Here is an 18,308-nt window from a genome sequence, read left to right as displayed (position 1 = left end):
CTGGTCGCTATATATTGTCGTAGTCTGTGATGAACTAAACCCACTCTGCATGAATTGACTGATGCCAAACTGGGTGAGTGAGTGAATGAGTGAGGCCCTACTGTCAGTGGCGGCGGCCTAAATACATGCTGTTGAGAGGGAACTGGAGGCATGTTGCTTGTGGGTGTGTTTCTGGCCTCACCCCTCCTAGGCGAGCTTGATCCAGCTGACAGCTTATGACAGCACAATATCTAAAATTAAATTCATGGAGTATATCCTGTGAGATTAGAATGGACGTGAGACAGGATGATGGTATTTCATCACTGGTGTACAATATACTGTCAGACAAACTTGATATGAAATAGGAGAAAGAATTGAAGATACAGATACATAATAAACCTGCCAGGTTAGGGAGGAAAACCAAAGGCTGTCTGACATCCACTGAGGATTTTGCAGTACGTAAAGATAACACAGAAACTTCAGTAAAGCAAATATAAGTCCTGAAAGAGAGGGCGGAAGAGGTTGACCATCTTTGAGGAAACAGAATTTGTGTAAAAGCAAAAAGATGCACCAAAGAATAATATGATAAAATATGGTGAGATCAAGAGAGTTCACAAATTCATGTATCATGGTGAATTGATGCATACAAATAGGATAGAAACAGTAGTTCAAGAACAGAGAACTCAGAAGGTAACTAAAGCATTCTGGAAAAATGTAAACATGTACAATAAATCCTGTGTATCACTTAATGTAAAAATGTGACATTACAGCACTGTAATCAAACCAGAAAGCTTATACGGATCAGAAATGTTGCACATGAATCAGAAAGGTGTACTTGAAAATATCAAGAAACTATAGAGAAAAACCACTACACACATCTTGCGACCCAATATACAAAGGAAGGCTGCAGACTGCGGGGAAGACAAGAGGCAAAACAAGTATCTAACATAGTATATGACATTAAGGAAGATCATCTGAAATTTTTACATGCAAATCAAACGAATGACAGACACCTGACAAACTAAACTGATCATGGGGTGCACAGGAAACATTAAGAACATAAAGTGAACCACTGAAGTAAGAAAAGATATAGAGGATACTGGCTTGGATATATAAGACAGACAAACAATCAACCACGAAGTTCTCATGTGGAAGGTGAGCCAAGAGGCTAAGGAATACAAGATAGAAACAACTTGGATGGAAGAAAATGCATAGTGAGAATATAAAAGAAATGTGGCACCTGATGCAATCTCATATCAGAGGCAGAAGCTTCACCTGGTTCTCTATTAACAATAATAATCTGATTGGATAAATATTGTAATTCTATAAGCTGGAATAACTAAATCTGGGCTAGTTGGAAACAACAAAAGCAAACATCAGAATTTCAATTGCTGAATCATTATGAGCAAAACTCATAAAAGCCAGGGTAAAGAAGCCATAAGTGCTAGTAACAATATTATGAAAAGGAAAGTTGCTAGTCACCATATAGCGGAGATGCTGAGTTGCAGATAGGCACAACAAAAAGATTTTCACACTAAAAGCTTTCAGCCAACGGCCTTTGTCATCAACACACACACATAGACACACACACAAACACTCACACAAATATTACTCACACAACAACAGTAGTCTCAGGAAACAGAAACCACACTGCAAGCAGCAGCACCTATGCATGATGGGAGTGGCGACTGTGTGGGGGAAAGGAGGAGGCTGGGACAGGGAGGGGAAGAGATAGTATGGTGGGGATGGTGGACAGTGAACAAAAATGAATAACAAAAGATGTTTATATTGTGACTCTGCAATGAACTTGCTGAAAGTGTCTCTACAGGTTCCTTTAACATTGACAGTAGAGGCACAAAGTGTGTTTGTTCATAGCCTGACAATAAAAGCTTGTTTGAAAGCAAAATGGAATTTTTGATCCAGACACAAACATTGTGCATGAACGTGCGCTCCTCATGTAACATTACACGTTTCTGTCCTATATGTGCATGTTCTCCTATCAGTTACAATAAGTGTGATTGTTCTTTTTGGTACAATTTTATGACAGATTAAAAAATATAGAATATACTTGTTGTTGCTGAACTATTGAGATTTTTGCATCCAACTGTGCAGGGACATAGCAGCACGCAATGTTCTCGTATCATCCCATAACTGTGTGAAATTGGCGGACTTTGGTCTTAGTCGGTGGGTAGAAGATCAGAGTTATTATAAGGCATCCAAGGGAAAGCTGCCCATTAAATGGATGTCGCCAGAGTCGATTAACTTTCGGCGGTTCACCACTGCGTCAGATGTCTGGATGTTTGGTAAGAGTTTTTCAATGACACTCTATGTTTTTTCACTTTTTCCAAAAGTTATATATAACTGAAATATTTGATTTTTCTTTACATTGCAAATTAGAAAACACACACTTTGTGTGTTCCACAGTATTTACTTCGCCTGTGAGTGGTTTTTCTACTCACATGACCATCCTTTCTATGTAACTTACTATTGAATGGAACATTCACTCAAAAACATTACAAAAATATGAGACATAATTGCTGTCTTTAATTACCTTTACCTTTTGGACACTAAATATATAGAACTAGTGATAAACACACACAAAAGTACACAACACTATCTTAGTTTTTGGAAACAGTAGTCCCTTCCTTGGAAAGGGGAGGGGGGTTGGACTGGGGAAGGTTAAAGAGGAAGGCCACGTTACTCAGACAGCAGGGCGAAAGGGACTCACCTGTTGTGAGGGGAGGGGGTGGGGGATATGTCTGACAAAATATTAAAAATATTAATTCGCAGTAAAGTAGGTGCAAAATAAAATGGAAGAGTGGGATGGAACAGGTGGAGTGGAAACTGTGGAGAAATGACAGGGTTAGGTCATTGAAGGTGATTAAAGTTCACAAAAAGAAAAGTACTTGTGTGGGTTTAATCATTTTGAAGTTGAGTTTTGTTTCTGTCCCAGATGTTCATAGATTTCAAGGGCTGTCAGCACATCCTGCTTTTCCCTTAGTCTTAGCAAAGGGGTAAAATGGTAAGGTCCTGGAGCTGCATTTCTTCAGACTGAGGTTTCCTATTTTCTCTAAATTACTTGAGGCAAAAGCCAGGATGACTACCTTAAAAAGCACATAGTTGAACCTCTTCTACAGCTTCCAGTAGCTCTTAGATTTAGACAGTCTGGTTGCAGTGGCTCCACCTAATTAACTGGTATAAATTTTATTGTGCCCAGCAGAGATATAGTACACTTCACTGTTGTGTGGAAGTTTTATTTTGTCATTGCTTTTGAAAATATACTGACATTTGGTTGTTCCTGCATAGTATGAAATTTTCTATGTATTACTGCTTTTTCTGTAATACTAATTCCAAGTAAGTAATAATACATCACAGTCTGGAAGGAACTGTTGGGGGAGACATATAGGGGAGATGTAATATTTCGTTTTTATTTTTAATTTAAGATGTGGTCAGCCAGAACGAGATAGTTGATGGAAGCAATAAATTTTATGGTGTCAACTATTTAAAAAAATTTAATGGACATTTGAACAAAAGTAAGTCTGAAGACTCCAAAAATGTGTTGTTCCTTTGAATGTTCAAAGAAAGTATTGAGCTTACTTACACTTGTCCACAAACATAGAATTGACAGTCTGAGGTAGTATTTAATAGTTAGACTAAATTTTTTTTCCTCTAATTTTTTTAGTGTTCCATTTCTGTAGACTGTTGTGGTACATGTTAAATTTTCATTGGTAATTTGGAAGCTGCATTTTTTTCTGTTTTACTAGGTGTGTGCATGTGGGAGATACTCATGTTAGGTGTGAAGCCATTTCAAGGAGTGAAGAATAACGATGTCATTGGGAAAATTGAAAATGGTGAAAGACTGGCTCTTCCACCCAACTGCCCTCCACGGCTGTACAGTCTTATGTCACAGTGCTGGGCTTATGAACCATCAAAAAGGCCAAGTTTCAAGGAAATAAGAGAAGTTTTGCAGTAAGTTGTTCTTATTTGTAGGCACAGATGTAGTAGAAACACTATAGAATGTTGGAAAGGGACTGGAGTTAACTTTTGTAAGTTGCCTTGGAAGTGTTCTACGGAATCAAGATATTTTCTATTTCTACATTTCTTCACAGTTTCATACTGTTTATATTGCTTCATTTTTATAGTGTTCTTAATTTGCTTCTTCTTTCTCTTTTACTTTCATTTCTTCCATTTTCGTTGCTGTTAGTGCCTTTATTTATATAAATCCAAAATCCAGACAGACAACAGTCAAGAAAAACAGAATAAAAGAAGCTTCATGTACAGTTAATAGGGTAAAGCTAAGGGTAGTATAAACTTACTTCATCAAAATATCAGGGGAATAAAAAAATAAAGATGATGAGCTGTTAGTATGTTTATAGTGGGTTTGAAACTAGTTGCGACTTTCGACATTTGGCTGACAAGAGGTGGACGTGACGCTGTTGCGAAGTTAACACCAGTGGCAAGCCGGCTTTCCCTACCACACCGCCAGCGGTTCGGCTGGTAAAGCGCCCCTGTTGCCACATCATGAGTAAACAGTACCAAGTGGTTTCATGCCTCAGATGCATCAACATTTGTCAGCTCTCTTTGTAAAGTCGTATTTTCTGGCATTGAAGTGTTCTGTAGTCCTCAGGTATTGTGAACAAATGTTTTGTGTCGGTATTGCATTAATAACAACAGTATCTGAATAGGAGATTTTCAATAAAAGTGTCATCCGAGAACACATTCACCGGCTGGGAAGATAATGTTCTGTTGCAAAAGATCAGGCTTTCTTCATATCACACTCATTTAAATTCGACTGACAGTAAATGGGCGTAGGTGGAAAGTAATGTAGTGAAAAACAAGAAGTTTACGCTCACCGAGGTTGAAATGCTGACAAAAGAAGCCACTGCAAATGTTACATGACAGGACTGGTCTTGGCTTGTCAGCCATTGAGAACTGTGACAAGTTTTGAGGAGTACGTAACTTATCTCGTTGCCATGTTGAAATCTACTTCTTTTGTCAAAACACAGCAGAGTTGAGAAATGTTCATCTCACTAATGCAGCTGAAATTGTGACAGAATCCTGAAATAGTGTATTATTAAACTAACAACTGAGTGCAAGCCAAGTCAGTAGTTTATGAAATGGCTCATTCTCAGTATCAAAATAAATCTGTAACTTCTTTACTTACATTGTTACAAAACCCACAGCAGTTCTGTTTCACACATGTAGTTGCTTGAATATCGCAATAAATATGGAAGTTTTGCATGTTAATCATATGGCAAAACACTCTCGTCTTTATATGCTATCATTGGCCAAGATCTTGTTTGTATATCTCAAACCATTTATGAGATATGAGGAATTTATTACTGTTTCATTCTAGTTTTTCTTACCAATGCTTGAGTTCATGACAGAACGCTTTACATATACTCCATTTTCTTGAGACTGGAAACAGACAATGATGTCATTCCAAGTTTAAAGAATAATTCAATATACTTTCTACATTTAATACATGGCAACATGTAACCTAACTCACACAAACCCAAATTCATAGTGACATATATTTTTGATTGCAAGCTAAGAATTTATTGCAGGAGTTTACCTCCTATCTAAATATCACCATAACTGTGATCATTAATGAAATAATATGCGGTTCATCATGAAGCTGATGAATTAAAGTATAAAGTGAATGAAAATGAGACTCATTACCAAATGGTTGCAGATCGGTCAGCTTGCTGTTCATGCAGTCGAATGAGCTTGCCAGGTTCCGTGCCGAGTAGGCCTGGAATTATACTGTGGTCACCTGCTGACACACCCAGCACATGTTGGTAACTTCGCTTCCCTGCACTTGCTCCGTATTGAACTGTCAAAAGTTGCAACTTACTTCAGATGCACTATATATGATCTCAAAAATAAGAATGAGATTATAATATTAGAGAAGGATCATAATATCAGAGACGGAAAGTTGCTACTGACCATATAGGGGAGATAGGCACAGCCACCGGTGGTTTCAGTTACTTTTGAGTGAGTGTGTGTGTGTGTGTGTGTGTGTGTGTGTGTGTGTGTGTGTGTGTGTGTGTGTCTGTGTCTATTGCTGACAAAGGCCTTAATGGCTGAAAGCTAAAACTGTGTGAATCTTTTTGCTGTGCTTATCAAGACTCAACATATCCGCTATATGGTAAGTAGCAACTTTCCTTCTCTAATATTCTTACATTCCATCCTGGATTTTCCATTGTTTGATAGAAATGAAATTGATATACTTTGTCTGTCTGAGATCCATATAACTGTGGAGATGGATAGTGCCAGTATAAATGTGTATAATTTAGCATCTTACATTTGTGGATATAGCATGGATAAAGAAGGAGTTGCCATTTACACAAAATAAGGGTATAAATACAAAACTGTAGATGTAAGCAAATTTTGTGTCGATCAGCACTTTGAAGTTCGTGCTTGTGAACTACAGCTTGATAATGTAGTATTGATATTAGCAACAGTGTAGAGGTCTCCATTAGGGAGCTATCCATTAAAAAAGTTGTACTTCCTGTTTTTCTGCCTGTCAGACAAAGAGAAGAAGTTATGAAACTGTGGTGATTTCAATGTAAAATTTCTAAGCAATTCTTCTAGGAAAAGTGAACCAGAAGTGTTATTAATGACATATTACTCATAATCAGTAATCAATTTCTGTACATGTGTAGCTCAAGACAGTAGCACTCTACTAGGTAATGTATTTGTACAGCCAGAGAATGTAAAACTAACACATCTTTCCCTGTGATAAATGGATTATCAGACCATGATGCACAATTGATTAACTTATAAAATGTACCAAGGTGTACAGTTCAGGAACCATTAAATAAAAATGTAAGGTTGCACAACCTGGTATCCATAGAGCACCTCAGAGAATGTTTAAGAAATGTTAATTGGGGAGATGTATATAATGAGCCAAATGCCAATGATAAATGCAACATATTTCTTGATAAATTTACATCTCGTTTTGAACATTGTTGCCCAAAAAACATTACTAAATGTAGCACCAAACAGTTTCCAAAGAAACTGTGGATTATTATACAGGTATTAAAGTGTCTTCAAAAGAAAAAGAAAACTGTATGAGACAGCAAGACTTAGTAAAAACCCAGAAGTAATTTTACACTATAAAAATTATTGTAACATACTGAGAAAAGTTGTCAGAAGATCAAGAAATATGTACGTTAGAGATGAAATTAACAACTCTGGGTAAGTGGTATTACTATTAAAGAGAATGAGACCATCTTAACCAACAGTACACAAGTAGTTAATGTATTTAACAACCATTTCTTAAGTGTAGGTGAAAAAATTGGTGAGAATAGTTCAAAAGAAAAAGTCAAGCAGTACATGGAAGAGTCAGTTCTGAGAAATCTTAGATTAATTTCCACCTAACAACCTCTTGTCAAATAAGGAAAATCATTAACTATTTGAAAAGTAAATGTTCTGTTCTCAAACAAGATATTAAAACAATGTAGAGCAGTTACAGCTGATGTTTTGAATCACATACATAATGCATCACTAACTCAAAGTATTTTGCCAGACAGGTTAAAATATGCCATTGTCAAGCCTCTCTACAAAAAAAGGGACACCACAGATGTCAATAATTACCGGCCAGTATCCTTGTTTACAACGTACTCAAAATCATCGAGAAAGTAATGTACTCAAGAATGGTTAGCCATCTCAACAGTAATGGGATACTTAGTAAATCACAGATCGAATTTCAAAAATGCTGTTCCACGGAGACAGGCAATATACAATTTCACTGCCCACATAATAGAGTCTTTAAATAGTAAAATGTCACCAATGGGAATTTTCTATGACTTATCCAAAGCATTTGATAGTGAGAAACAAGATATTATGTTACAGAAATTACAGTTCTGTGGTATAAATGAAAAAACAAATGAGTTGTTTAAGTCATTTCCACAGAACAGGAAGCAAAAAGTTTCTTTATATCATTTAATTGATTTAAGAAAGTTTTCCACTACATCTAACTTGGGTGAAATTGCATAAGATATTCCACAGGGTACAGTCATGGGTCCCTTTGTTCATGATGTATGTGAATGACCTCCCTTCTTATTTGAAAAAAAAGCTAAACTGCCACTGTTTGTTGATGATACAAGCATCATTATTAATCCAGTAAAATAAACTCCAATAGAAAATGATACAAATAATGTCTTTGGAAAAGTTCTTAATTGGTTTTCTGTGACTGGGCTTGCTTTGAACTTTGAAAAGACAAGTACATTCAGTTTTCTACTGCAAGGAGTACAGTTCCTTCAATAAATATAACGCATCAACAGAACTCAGTAACCAGGGTAGAGCATATTGAGTTTTTGGGTGTATATGAGAATCTTAATTGGAAAATTCACCTTTAAAATGTCAGACAGTCAGCAGCAATAGTTTCAAAAATAAATTGAATTGAAATCATATTTCCTTGACAACTCCTATACCATGGATGAATTCTTGAATAGGAATAAATAAGTCTGTAGGTACAATAGATGCATTTTGTGTCATTTAAGGGAATGGGATAAGTAATAACAATTTTAAGCTTTTTTTAAAAAAAAAAAGAAAAAAAGAAGAAAAATAAACAAGAAGAAGAACCTTCACTCATGTGCGCATTCCTTATTTACTTGACACATTCCACATCATAACAGTTCCCATGTGATTGATCACTGGAACATGTAACTAATTTCACAGAGTACATACTTCTACAGTTGTCTCTGTTCTGTTTATAACTTATGAAATATGTTGTAATTGAAACTTGTGCGTCACATTCGAGCTTTCATTTGTTTTTGTATCTTGCACTACATGATTCTCATTATTGTGTTTTGGAGTGACTTACTCTTCTAATTGCTACATTTCTTGTAACTGCGAATAAAAGCCCCTGTTGTTTATAACATGTAAAATTAGAGTTCCTCAGAGGCTTCTGAAGCTTCTGGCCCCATCCCATGCCACTGCATTTCTACTTACTTTTGAAAAAGTAGTTGAGTAACAGTTTTGATAACATACAACACCTTGTGAACGACAATGTGATACCAGAGATATACAAACTTCTTAGTAACTAAATCCAATGCCTTCATAAGGTGCAGCTCCTATTACTGCTGATGGAAGTAATTGAAGTAACAAGTACTGGTCCTCGCTTTCCGAACAGTGACCTCTTTCTTGATTGAGGAATTGAGGAAAGGGGAACAATTTGGTGTATGTTGGTGGACTGGAGGAGAGTGGCAGGTTACTACCCCCCCCCCCCCCCCCCCCCCCTCCCCCAGAATTTCCCAAACTCCCCAACCAGTTTCTCTTTCCTTTCTGAAAAGGGGTATTGTTTTGTATTGTATTTGTTTCTATTGGCAGTATCAGAAGTTATGCTTTTGAAGGGTAATTACTGGTTGGCTTTCCTTGCTTTGTGATTTTAACATTTTCTTTTCTATAGTCACCTATGTTGTTAATTTATGAACATTGTAGTGCAGACTTCCAAAATTTTTTCTACCTCCCCTATGTTTTTCTTCATCAACAGTGAGATCCTGTTGGAGGAGCGAAATCAGCAGCAGGAAACAATGAGGAGAGAAAACCGCAGGGTGCAAGCAATGTCATGGGGTGAGTAATATTTCAAGGAGTTTTTGTAGTGTAAATGGACTTCCAACAGACTGAAACAGTATTGAGTGTTGTGCTAACAGACATTTGTTTTCCTGCTGATATTCAATTTTCATTGCTGTTTTTTGTTTGTATGCAGTTTACTTTTCAGATATCAGATTGTTACATAGAAATAGTTTTATTATATGTTTTTCTGACTGCAACATTTAAGTAGATACAGAACAATATACTGGAAGGAACTGATAGGATTTTTAAATTTATATGTATGAAATTTTTATCATTCCTTATTTATTCAAACTTCAGAATGTCCAAGATGGAATAACAATATGAAAGGACAGATTGCTACTCACTACATAGAGAAGGCATTGAGTCACAGACAGATACAAAGAAAAGTACTGCGTAACATTTAAGCTTTTAAATGGAAAAGTCCTTGTTCTGAAATAGAAAACACACACATTCACACAAGCACAACACACACGCACATGATCACTGTCTCCAGGCATTTTATTCTCTCTATTTTATTATGATTTTTAGTGTGTGTGTATGTATGTGTATAAAACATAAATCCCATCAGCTACTTGTGGTATATTGCTTTGCATCTGCTTAAATATCATCTTGCATTCTATATTAGTATGTTCAAAGTCAGTGTACACATAATGAATATCACCTTGTGTGACCCGGGATTGTTCTGGCCAGTATACATGGTTTTGACAATGGCTTGTAACTGTCTATTGGCAAAGAGATGTTTAACAAGTGACTTATACTTCGATGGTGTTAATTCAACAGAAAGTAAAAGAATTATATATATAAAAAAAAATGTTGGTTCGCAGTTCTGCCCCCCCCCCCCCCCCCCGCCCCCCCACACACACACACATTATAATCACTATCAACTGTCACCAGAGAATTGCGTGTGTGTAGCACGGATTCATTAAGACTGTAATCAGTTCATGGGCAGATGATGTGTCTTTCCATAAGAATGGTAGTCTGAAGTTATGGAACAGCATAGAAGAGGCTGGCCTGGCTCCAGAAAACATAGTAAGCAACCCTTAGATACAATGAGGAAGTATCATGTTCAGAAACCACATCAAATGACTGATCTCAGCCTGTACCAGCTCAGGCACAATGCAAATGAGAATAATGTAGGAAAAGACAGATTGCTGCTTGCCGTAAAGAAGGCACGTTAAGTTGCAGACAGGCAAGGTTAAAAGACAGTCGGCCACATTCTTCATCAGTAAGACACACACACACACACACACACACACACACACACACACACACACACACAAAAGCAAGCACACCTCATGCACACATGACTGCCAACTCCAGCATCTCTTCCTTATTGTAAGTAGAAATCCATCTTTTCCTAAATTTCTGCCTGGAGTTTCCATTGTTTGCAAATGAGAGTAATCAACAAAGGGGAAAGGATTCTCAATAGTGACAGAACATTACACACAACATGTCACAGCATCTCCTGTCTTTACCTCTGAACCATCGCAGAATGCTGTATCATGATGAGGAACTCTGAAGGCCCGCAAATATCAGTTCCTATCCACACCATCAATCTTTTGCATTAGTAATGATGCTTTTCAGAATTCACCAGTTACTTTGTGTCCCACTCCCTCCAGTTGTATGTTGTTGTGTGTCACTCAGAATCACCATTTGTCAGAGAACAAACCACTTTCTCCATTCTCTTCCAAAATGTTTCCTCACATGATCTCTCTTTTTCATTACTGTTGTTGTTGTTGTTGTTGTTGTTGTTGTTGTCTTCAGTCCTGAGACTGGTTTGATGCAGCTCTCCATGCTACTCTATGCTGTGCAAGCTTCTTCATCTCCCAGTACCTACTACAACCTACATCCTTCTGAATCTGCTTAGTGTATTCATCTCTTGGTCTCCCTCTACGATTTTTACCCTCCACGCTACCCTCCAATGCTAAATTTGTGATCCCTTGATGCCTCAGAACATGTCCTACTATCCGATCCCTTCTTCTAGTTAAGTTGTGCCACGAACTTCTCTTCCCCAATCCTATTCAATACCTTCTCATTAGTTACGTGATCTATCCACCTTATCTTCAGCATTCTTCTGTAGCACCACATTTTGAAAGCTTCTATTCTCTTCTTGTCCAAACTAGTTATTGTCCATGTTTCACTTCCATACATGACTACTCTCCAAACAAATGCTTTCAGAAACAACTTCCTGATACATAAATCTGTATTCGATGTTAACAAATTTCTCTTCTTCTGAAATGCTTTCCTGGCCATTGTCAGTCTACATTTTATATCCTCTCTACTTCGACCATCATCAGTTATTTTACTTCCTAAATAGCAAAACTCCTTTACTACTTTAAGTGTCTCATTTCCTAATCTAATTCCCTCAGCATCACCCGATTTAATTTGACTACATTCCATTATCCTCGTTTTGCTTTTGTTAATGTTCATCTTATATCCTCCTTTCAAGACACTGTTCATTCCGTTCAACTGCTCTTCCAAGTCCTTTGCCGTCTCTGACAGAATTACAATGTCATCGGCGAAACTCAAAGTTTTTACTTCGTCTCCATGAATTTTAATACCTACTCCAAATTTTTCTTTTGTTTCCTTTACTGCTTGCTCAATATACAGATTGAATAACATCGGGGAGAGGCTACAACCCTGTCTCACTCCTTTCCCAACCACTGCTTCCCTTTCATGCCCCTCGACTCTAATAACTGCCATCTGGTTTCTGTACAAATTATAAATAGCCTTTCGCTCCCTGTATTTTACCCCTGCCACTTTCAGAATTTGAAAGAGAGTATTCCAGTCAACATTGTCAAAAGCTTTCTCTAAGTCTAGAAATGCTAGAAACGTAGGTTTGCCTTTTATTAATCTTTCTTCTAAGATAAGTCGTAAGGTCAGTATTGCCTCACGTGTTCCAACATTTGTACAGAATCCAAACTGATCCTCCCCGAGGTCCGCATCTACCAGTTTTTCCATTCGTCTGTAAAGAATACGCGTTAGTATTTTGCAGCTGTGACTTATTAAACTGATAGTTTGGTAATTTTCACATCTGTCGGCACATGCTTTCTTTGGGATTGGAATTATTATATTCTTCTTGAAGGCTGAGGGTATTTCGCCTGTCTCATACATCTTGCCTATCAGCTGGTAGAGTTTTGTCATGACTGGCTCTCCCAAGGCCATCAGTAGTTCTAATGGAATGTTGTCTACTCCGGGCGCCTTGTTTCGACTCAGGTCTTTCAGTGCTCTGTCAAACTCTTCATGCAGTATCGTATCTCCCATTTTGTCTTCATCTACATCCTCTTCCATTTCCATTTGTCCTCAAGTACATCGCCCTTGTATAAACCTTCTATATACTCCTTCCACCTTTCTGCCTTCCCTTCTTTGCTTAGAACTGGGTTGCCATATGAGCTCTTGATATTCATACACGTGGTTCTATTCTCTCCAAAGGTCTCTTTAATTTTCCTGTAGGCAGTATCTATCTTACCCCTAGTGAGATAGTTAGTTAGTTATTTAGTTAGTTATATTACTTGTTCCATGGATCATAAACATGATTCTTTCGTATTGATGTGGAACGTGTCAAAGTACACAAGATTCATTTATCCCAAATAATCATTGTTAGTCTTATATACGGTACAATTGTTAATGCTTACTGTATTTCTTTGGCCTATGTCTAAAAATTCATCTATGGAGTAGAAGGAGTTGTCATTCAGGAATTCCCTTAACTTACTTTTGAATGCCGATTGGTTGTCTGTCAGACTTTTGATATTGTTTGGCAATTGACCAAAAATCTTTGTGGCAGTATAATTCACCCCCTTTTGTACCAATGTCAAATTCAATGAACGGTAGTGAAGGTCACCCTGTCTCCTAGTATTGTAGCTGTGGACTGTGATATTAATTATGAAGTGATCTGGGTTACTAACAACAAATAAGGCTGTGTATATATTGTGAAGCTACTGGCAATATCCCTAATTCTTTAAATAAGTGTCTACAAGATGATTTTGGATGAGCCCCAGACATTATTCTGATAACACGTTTTTGTGCAATAAATACCTTCTTTCTTAGTGATGAATTGCCCCAAAAGATGATTCCGTAAGAAAGCAACGAATGAAAATATGCATGGTAAGCTAACTTACTGATGTGCTTGTCTCCAAAATTTGCAATGACACTAATAGCATAGGTAGCTGAGCTCAATCGTTTCAGTAGATTGTCAATGTGTGTCTTCCAGTTTAAATTCTGATCAATACAGACACCCAGAAATTTTGAACAGTCTGCTTTAGCTAAAGATTTTCCCCCACACTCTATATTTATTTCCGGTGTTATGCCTTTCCCTGTACTGAACTGTATGGACAGTGTTTTTTCAAAGTTCAATGAAAGTCCATTTGCGGAAAACCACCTAATAACTCTTTGAAAAACATTATTTGCATTTTCCTCAGCTGATACTTGCTTTTTAGGCTTGATTACAATACTTGTGTCATGAATATAATTAGGCAAGTCATTAACATATATTAAAAACAATAAAGCTTCTACATCCTTACATTTGTCCTCTAGCCATCTCTGCTTAGCCATTTTGCATTTCCTGTCGATCTCATTTTTGAGATGTTTGTATTCCTTTTTGCCTGCTTCATTTACTGCATTTTTATATTTTCTCCCTTCATCAATTAAATTCAATATTTCTTCTGTTACCCAAGGATTTCTAGCAGCCCTTGTCTTTTTACCTACTTTATCCTCTGCTGCCTTCACTACTTCATCCCTCAGAGCTACCCATTCTTCTTCTACTGTGTTTCTTTCCCCCATTCCTGTCAATTGTTCCCTTATTCTCTCCTTGAAACTCTGTTCAACCTCTGGTTCTTTCAGCTTATCCAGATCCCATGTCCTTAAATTCCCACATTTTTGCAGTTTCTTCAGTTTTAACCTACAGGCCATAACCAATAGATTGTGGCCAGAGTCCACATCTGCCCCTGGAAATGTCCTACAATTTAAAACCTGATTCCTAAATCTCTGTCTTACCATTATATAATCTATCTGATACCTTTTAGTATCTCCAGGATTCTTCCATGTATACAACCTTCTTTTATGATTCTTGAACCAAGTGTTGGCTATGATTAAGTTATTCTCTGTGCAAAATTCTACCAGATGGCTTCCTCTTTCATTTCTTAGCCCCAATCCATAATCACCTACTATGTTTCCTTCTCTCGCTTTTCATACTGACGAATTCCAGTCACTCATGACTATTAAATTTTCGTCTCCCTTCACTACCTGAATAATTTCTTTTATCTCATCATACCTTTCATCAATTTCTTCATCATTTGCAGAGCTAGTTGGCATGTAAACTTGTACTACTGTTGTAGGCATGGGCTTTGTCTCTATCTTGGCCACAATAATGTGTTCACTATGCTGTTTGTAGTAGCTTACTCGCACTCCTATTTTTTTATTCATTATTAAACCTACTCCTGCATTACCCCTATTTGATTTTGTATTTATAACCCTGTATTCACCTGACCAAAATTCTTGTTCCTCCTGCCACCAAACTTCACTAATTCCCACTGTATCTAAATTTAACCTATCCATTTCCCTTTTTAAATTTTCTAACCTACCTGCCCGATTAAGGGATCTGACATTCCACGCTCCGATCCGTAGAACGCCAGTTTTCTTTCTCCTGATAACGACGTCCTCCTGAGTAGTTCCCGCCCGGAGATCCGAATGGGGAACTATTTTACCTCCGGAATATTTTACCCAAGAGGACACCATCATCATTTAATCATACAGTAAAGCTGCATGCCCTTGGGAAAAATTACGGCCATAGTTTCCCCTTGCTTTCAGCCGTTCGCAGTACCAGCACAGCAAGGCCGTTTTGGTTATTGTTACAAGGCCAGATCAGTCAATCATCCAGACTGTTGCCCCTGCAACTACTGAAAAGGCTGCTGCCCCTCTTCAGGAACCACATGTGTGTCTGGCCTCTCAACAGATACCCCTCCGTTGTGGTTGCACCTACGGTACGGCCATCTGTATCGCTGAGGCACGCAAGCCTCCCCACCAACAGCAAGGTCCATGGTTCATGGGGGGATTTTCATTACTACAGTCTTATTTTTGTTAATGTGACAATTTTTATGGATGTACATGCACTAATAAAAATGATGGAAGGCTGTTTGTGTTAATATTCTGCCTGTTGCTGCTATTTACAATGATCACTGTGAGTGAGTTACTTTCTTTGTGTGTGAGTAAAAGGGAAATGGTGGTCTGGTTCTAGATGCTCCTGAGTGATCTTGCCCCAATTTTTTTTAGGCTAAAGCCCAGTCACAAAATTACACTTAGCTCATGTCACTGAGTTGTCCCTATCTCACTTGTTAACAAACTAGAGGCTCAGTATGCCACAAAATCTGATAAAGCATATTACTTTTAATTGTTTCTACGTGAACTTTGAGGCAATGAACACTGATGTTTACTGGAGCTCCAGTACATGACAGATTCTCCAATTGTGTGGTACAGAGCACACCGACATTCCATCATTGCGCCTTCCTTGAGGGTTTGACATATTTTACTTTTAGTCTGTACCAGAAGTTCTACTTTGTCAGCCACCTTGTGAGAGAATTTTTGTATCATAATATTTCTCATATAACGCAGTTGCACCCATAACCCCCAAGTGATTTGTAACCATTCTCACAAAATCAATGCCAACAAGTGTACTAGAAAATTGCATTCATCTTGGCTTAATCTGCTCTCCTCAGGCACTTCTAAAATGGCCCCAATTGAACATTTGCAGAAACACAGACATTCAGTTTCATTAAAGAGGACTATACTACTGTGATGTTCACTTTACACAAATGAGTGTGTGTCAGAGCTGTAAGCTCCCTTAACTGGCTGTGGTGCATTGTCACGTCAGTAGTGGTTGCTGCTGTCCCTCCTATAATGTGACTTGGAGGGAATTTTATACCTCCTGTTGTATCTCTTTTCGTGTTCTGCCTGTTTAGTGTAGCTCACAGTAATTTACTAACATGCACCGTTTGCCTTAATATTAACAAGAACTTTTATTTTCATCAAAGAAAAAAATACCACAAAGATGTAATTCTTTTTAATGTGCCATGACATTCTCCTCATCTTGGACAATATCCAGTGCTATAACCAGTTGGATCGGCATGGTAATCTCTTTTTATCCTGGAGTATGGAGGTTAACAGTCTGATAAAATCCATCTTGTGCCAGTTTTTAAGTTCTTTAGTCTCACCTTTTTCCATGTGTGTCATAGCAAGAAGTCTTCTATTAGTTTCTGCTGGAGCCTGAATTCTTTTACCAAGTAAGTTGTCTCTGAGGGCTTGATGTCTCTCAGTAGTCCTCCTCCCCCCCCCCCCCCCCCTCCCCAAAATCAGGAATTCTGAAGTTGAGTGCAACTTTGATGCTCACAAGAATAGTATAAAGTCTCTCCTCATCCAGACTGCTTCACCCAAGTACTTCATGAACATATTGTTTTACTGCACCGTTGTTTTTCACCACCCTTCCACCAAGCTGTATATAGGACAGTCAAATTCTAGGTGCTAGGACCTGGTCTTATCCATTCTATGGCTATGAAGGAGTAAGTCCAAAGCATTTCATTCCCAGTGTCACTGTTGGTAGCATTGCAGTAACAATGTAACAAGTATTGTTCCCAACAATGTAGCTAACAATTTGAAACATGAGTTTGCTACTCTCATGACAGCACACCAGATGTGTAAAAGTGTTTCCATGTTCATCACAAGTGACATACGAGCTGACACAATGTATGCAGTCAGAAGTATCACAAAAAATATGATCCACAAACCACTGTTCTATAAGGTGGAGATCCATCTGGGTATTGATATATTAGAAAGATTTGGAAGTGTCAGAAGCCACACAAGCCATTTCGAGGCAAGCTGATGAGAAAGGATTTCTTCCCAATACAATCCTAGCAGCCAAGTGGCTTGGAATAAATTTTTCCAATTATGGATACTGACAAAACTAAACCCAGGGGAGTGTAGAAGCTTGAAATAGCTTATAACAAATGTGGTTTCATTACTATCCTGTCTAATATTTTGTCTGTGATAGCCATTTGGGCTAAGGAAAATGATTCTTTGTTGTGTCTCATGATATACACTGTACTGTAGCATTCATATTTGTGTCTTATCCTTGGGCTATCTATATTACGGTCAAGTGTGGTGAATTTGTCTCTCATTTTGACAGTGAAAGCTGTAGTTGTTACATCAGTGACACCAGCCTGTAGTAGGCAGACACCAATTTATCATGTTCTTATGTGTAAAGGCTGCAGCCATGGGGGAATTGTGATTTGTAAGTGGTTGCCAGTTGCCTGAGAGTGGCTGGTAACAGGAAGAGGCTGCATGTAAGGCTAAAACTAATACATTTGAAGTGGTAAACAGTTGTCTAACTTATCTGAATTGATTGTAAAGTTTCATTGATGAGGATCTTATACCACACGAATCTTATGGCATATTGATCAACTGAGTGAAGAGCAAGCAGAATGAATGCTTGAGTGATATCGTACACAATGGTAAAACATTGTTGGTGGTATTGTGGAAGCACAGCCTTTACTTTTGACAGAAGATTAGGAGCAATTTAAAAAATGTCATTAAGTGATGGAGCGTCTTCTTCATTAGCATATCCATCGAAAACAACTTGACACTTTATAGTTTCTTGTCATTCTTTTTGACTGTGTGATGTGGCAGATAAAATATGTGTTTAAGAAGTTCTTGCTTCAATTTAGTATTGTTTGTTATATTCTAACACCTGAGTATTG

General features: G+C 37.7%; 1 protein-coding gene across 10 annotated transcripts in view; it reads left to right on the top strand.

Moving 5' to 3' along the window:
* LOC126279066 (focal adhesion kinase 1) overlaps positions 1–18,308 on the top strand; it is a 743,693-nt gene that overhangs the window by 649,160 nt on the left and 76,225 nt on the right. For all 10 annotated transcript variants that reach the window (XM_049979508.1, XM_049979509.1, XM_049979513.1 and 7 more), the window contains 3 exons: positions 2,092–2,282; positions 3,744–3,948; positions 9,482–9,561. In XM_049979508.1, coding sequence (XP_049835465.1) covers positions 2,092–2,282; positions 3,744–3,948; positions 9,482–9,561 — 476 coding nt within the window. The remainder of the gene's footprint in view (positions 1–2,091; positions 2,283–3,743; positions 3,949–9,481; positions 9,562–18,308) is intronic.

Source organism: Schistocerca gregaria, chromosome 6 (assembly GCF_023897955.1).
Source record: "Schistocerca gregaria isolate iqSchGreg1 chromosome 6, iqSchGreg1.2, whole genome shotgun sequence".
Classification (NCBI taxonomy): domain Eukaryota; kingdom Metazoa; phylum Arthropoda; class Insecta; order Orthoptera; family Acrididae; genus Schistocerca; species Schistocerca gregaria.
Note: the sequence above shows the minus strand (reverse complement) of the source record. Positions and strands in the feature narration are given on the sequence as shown.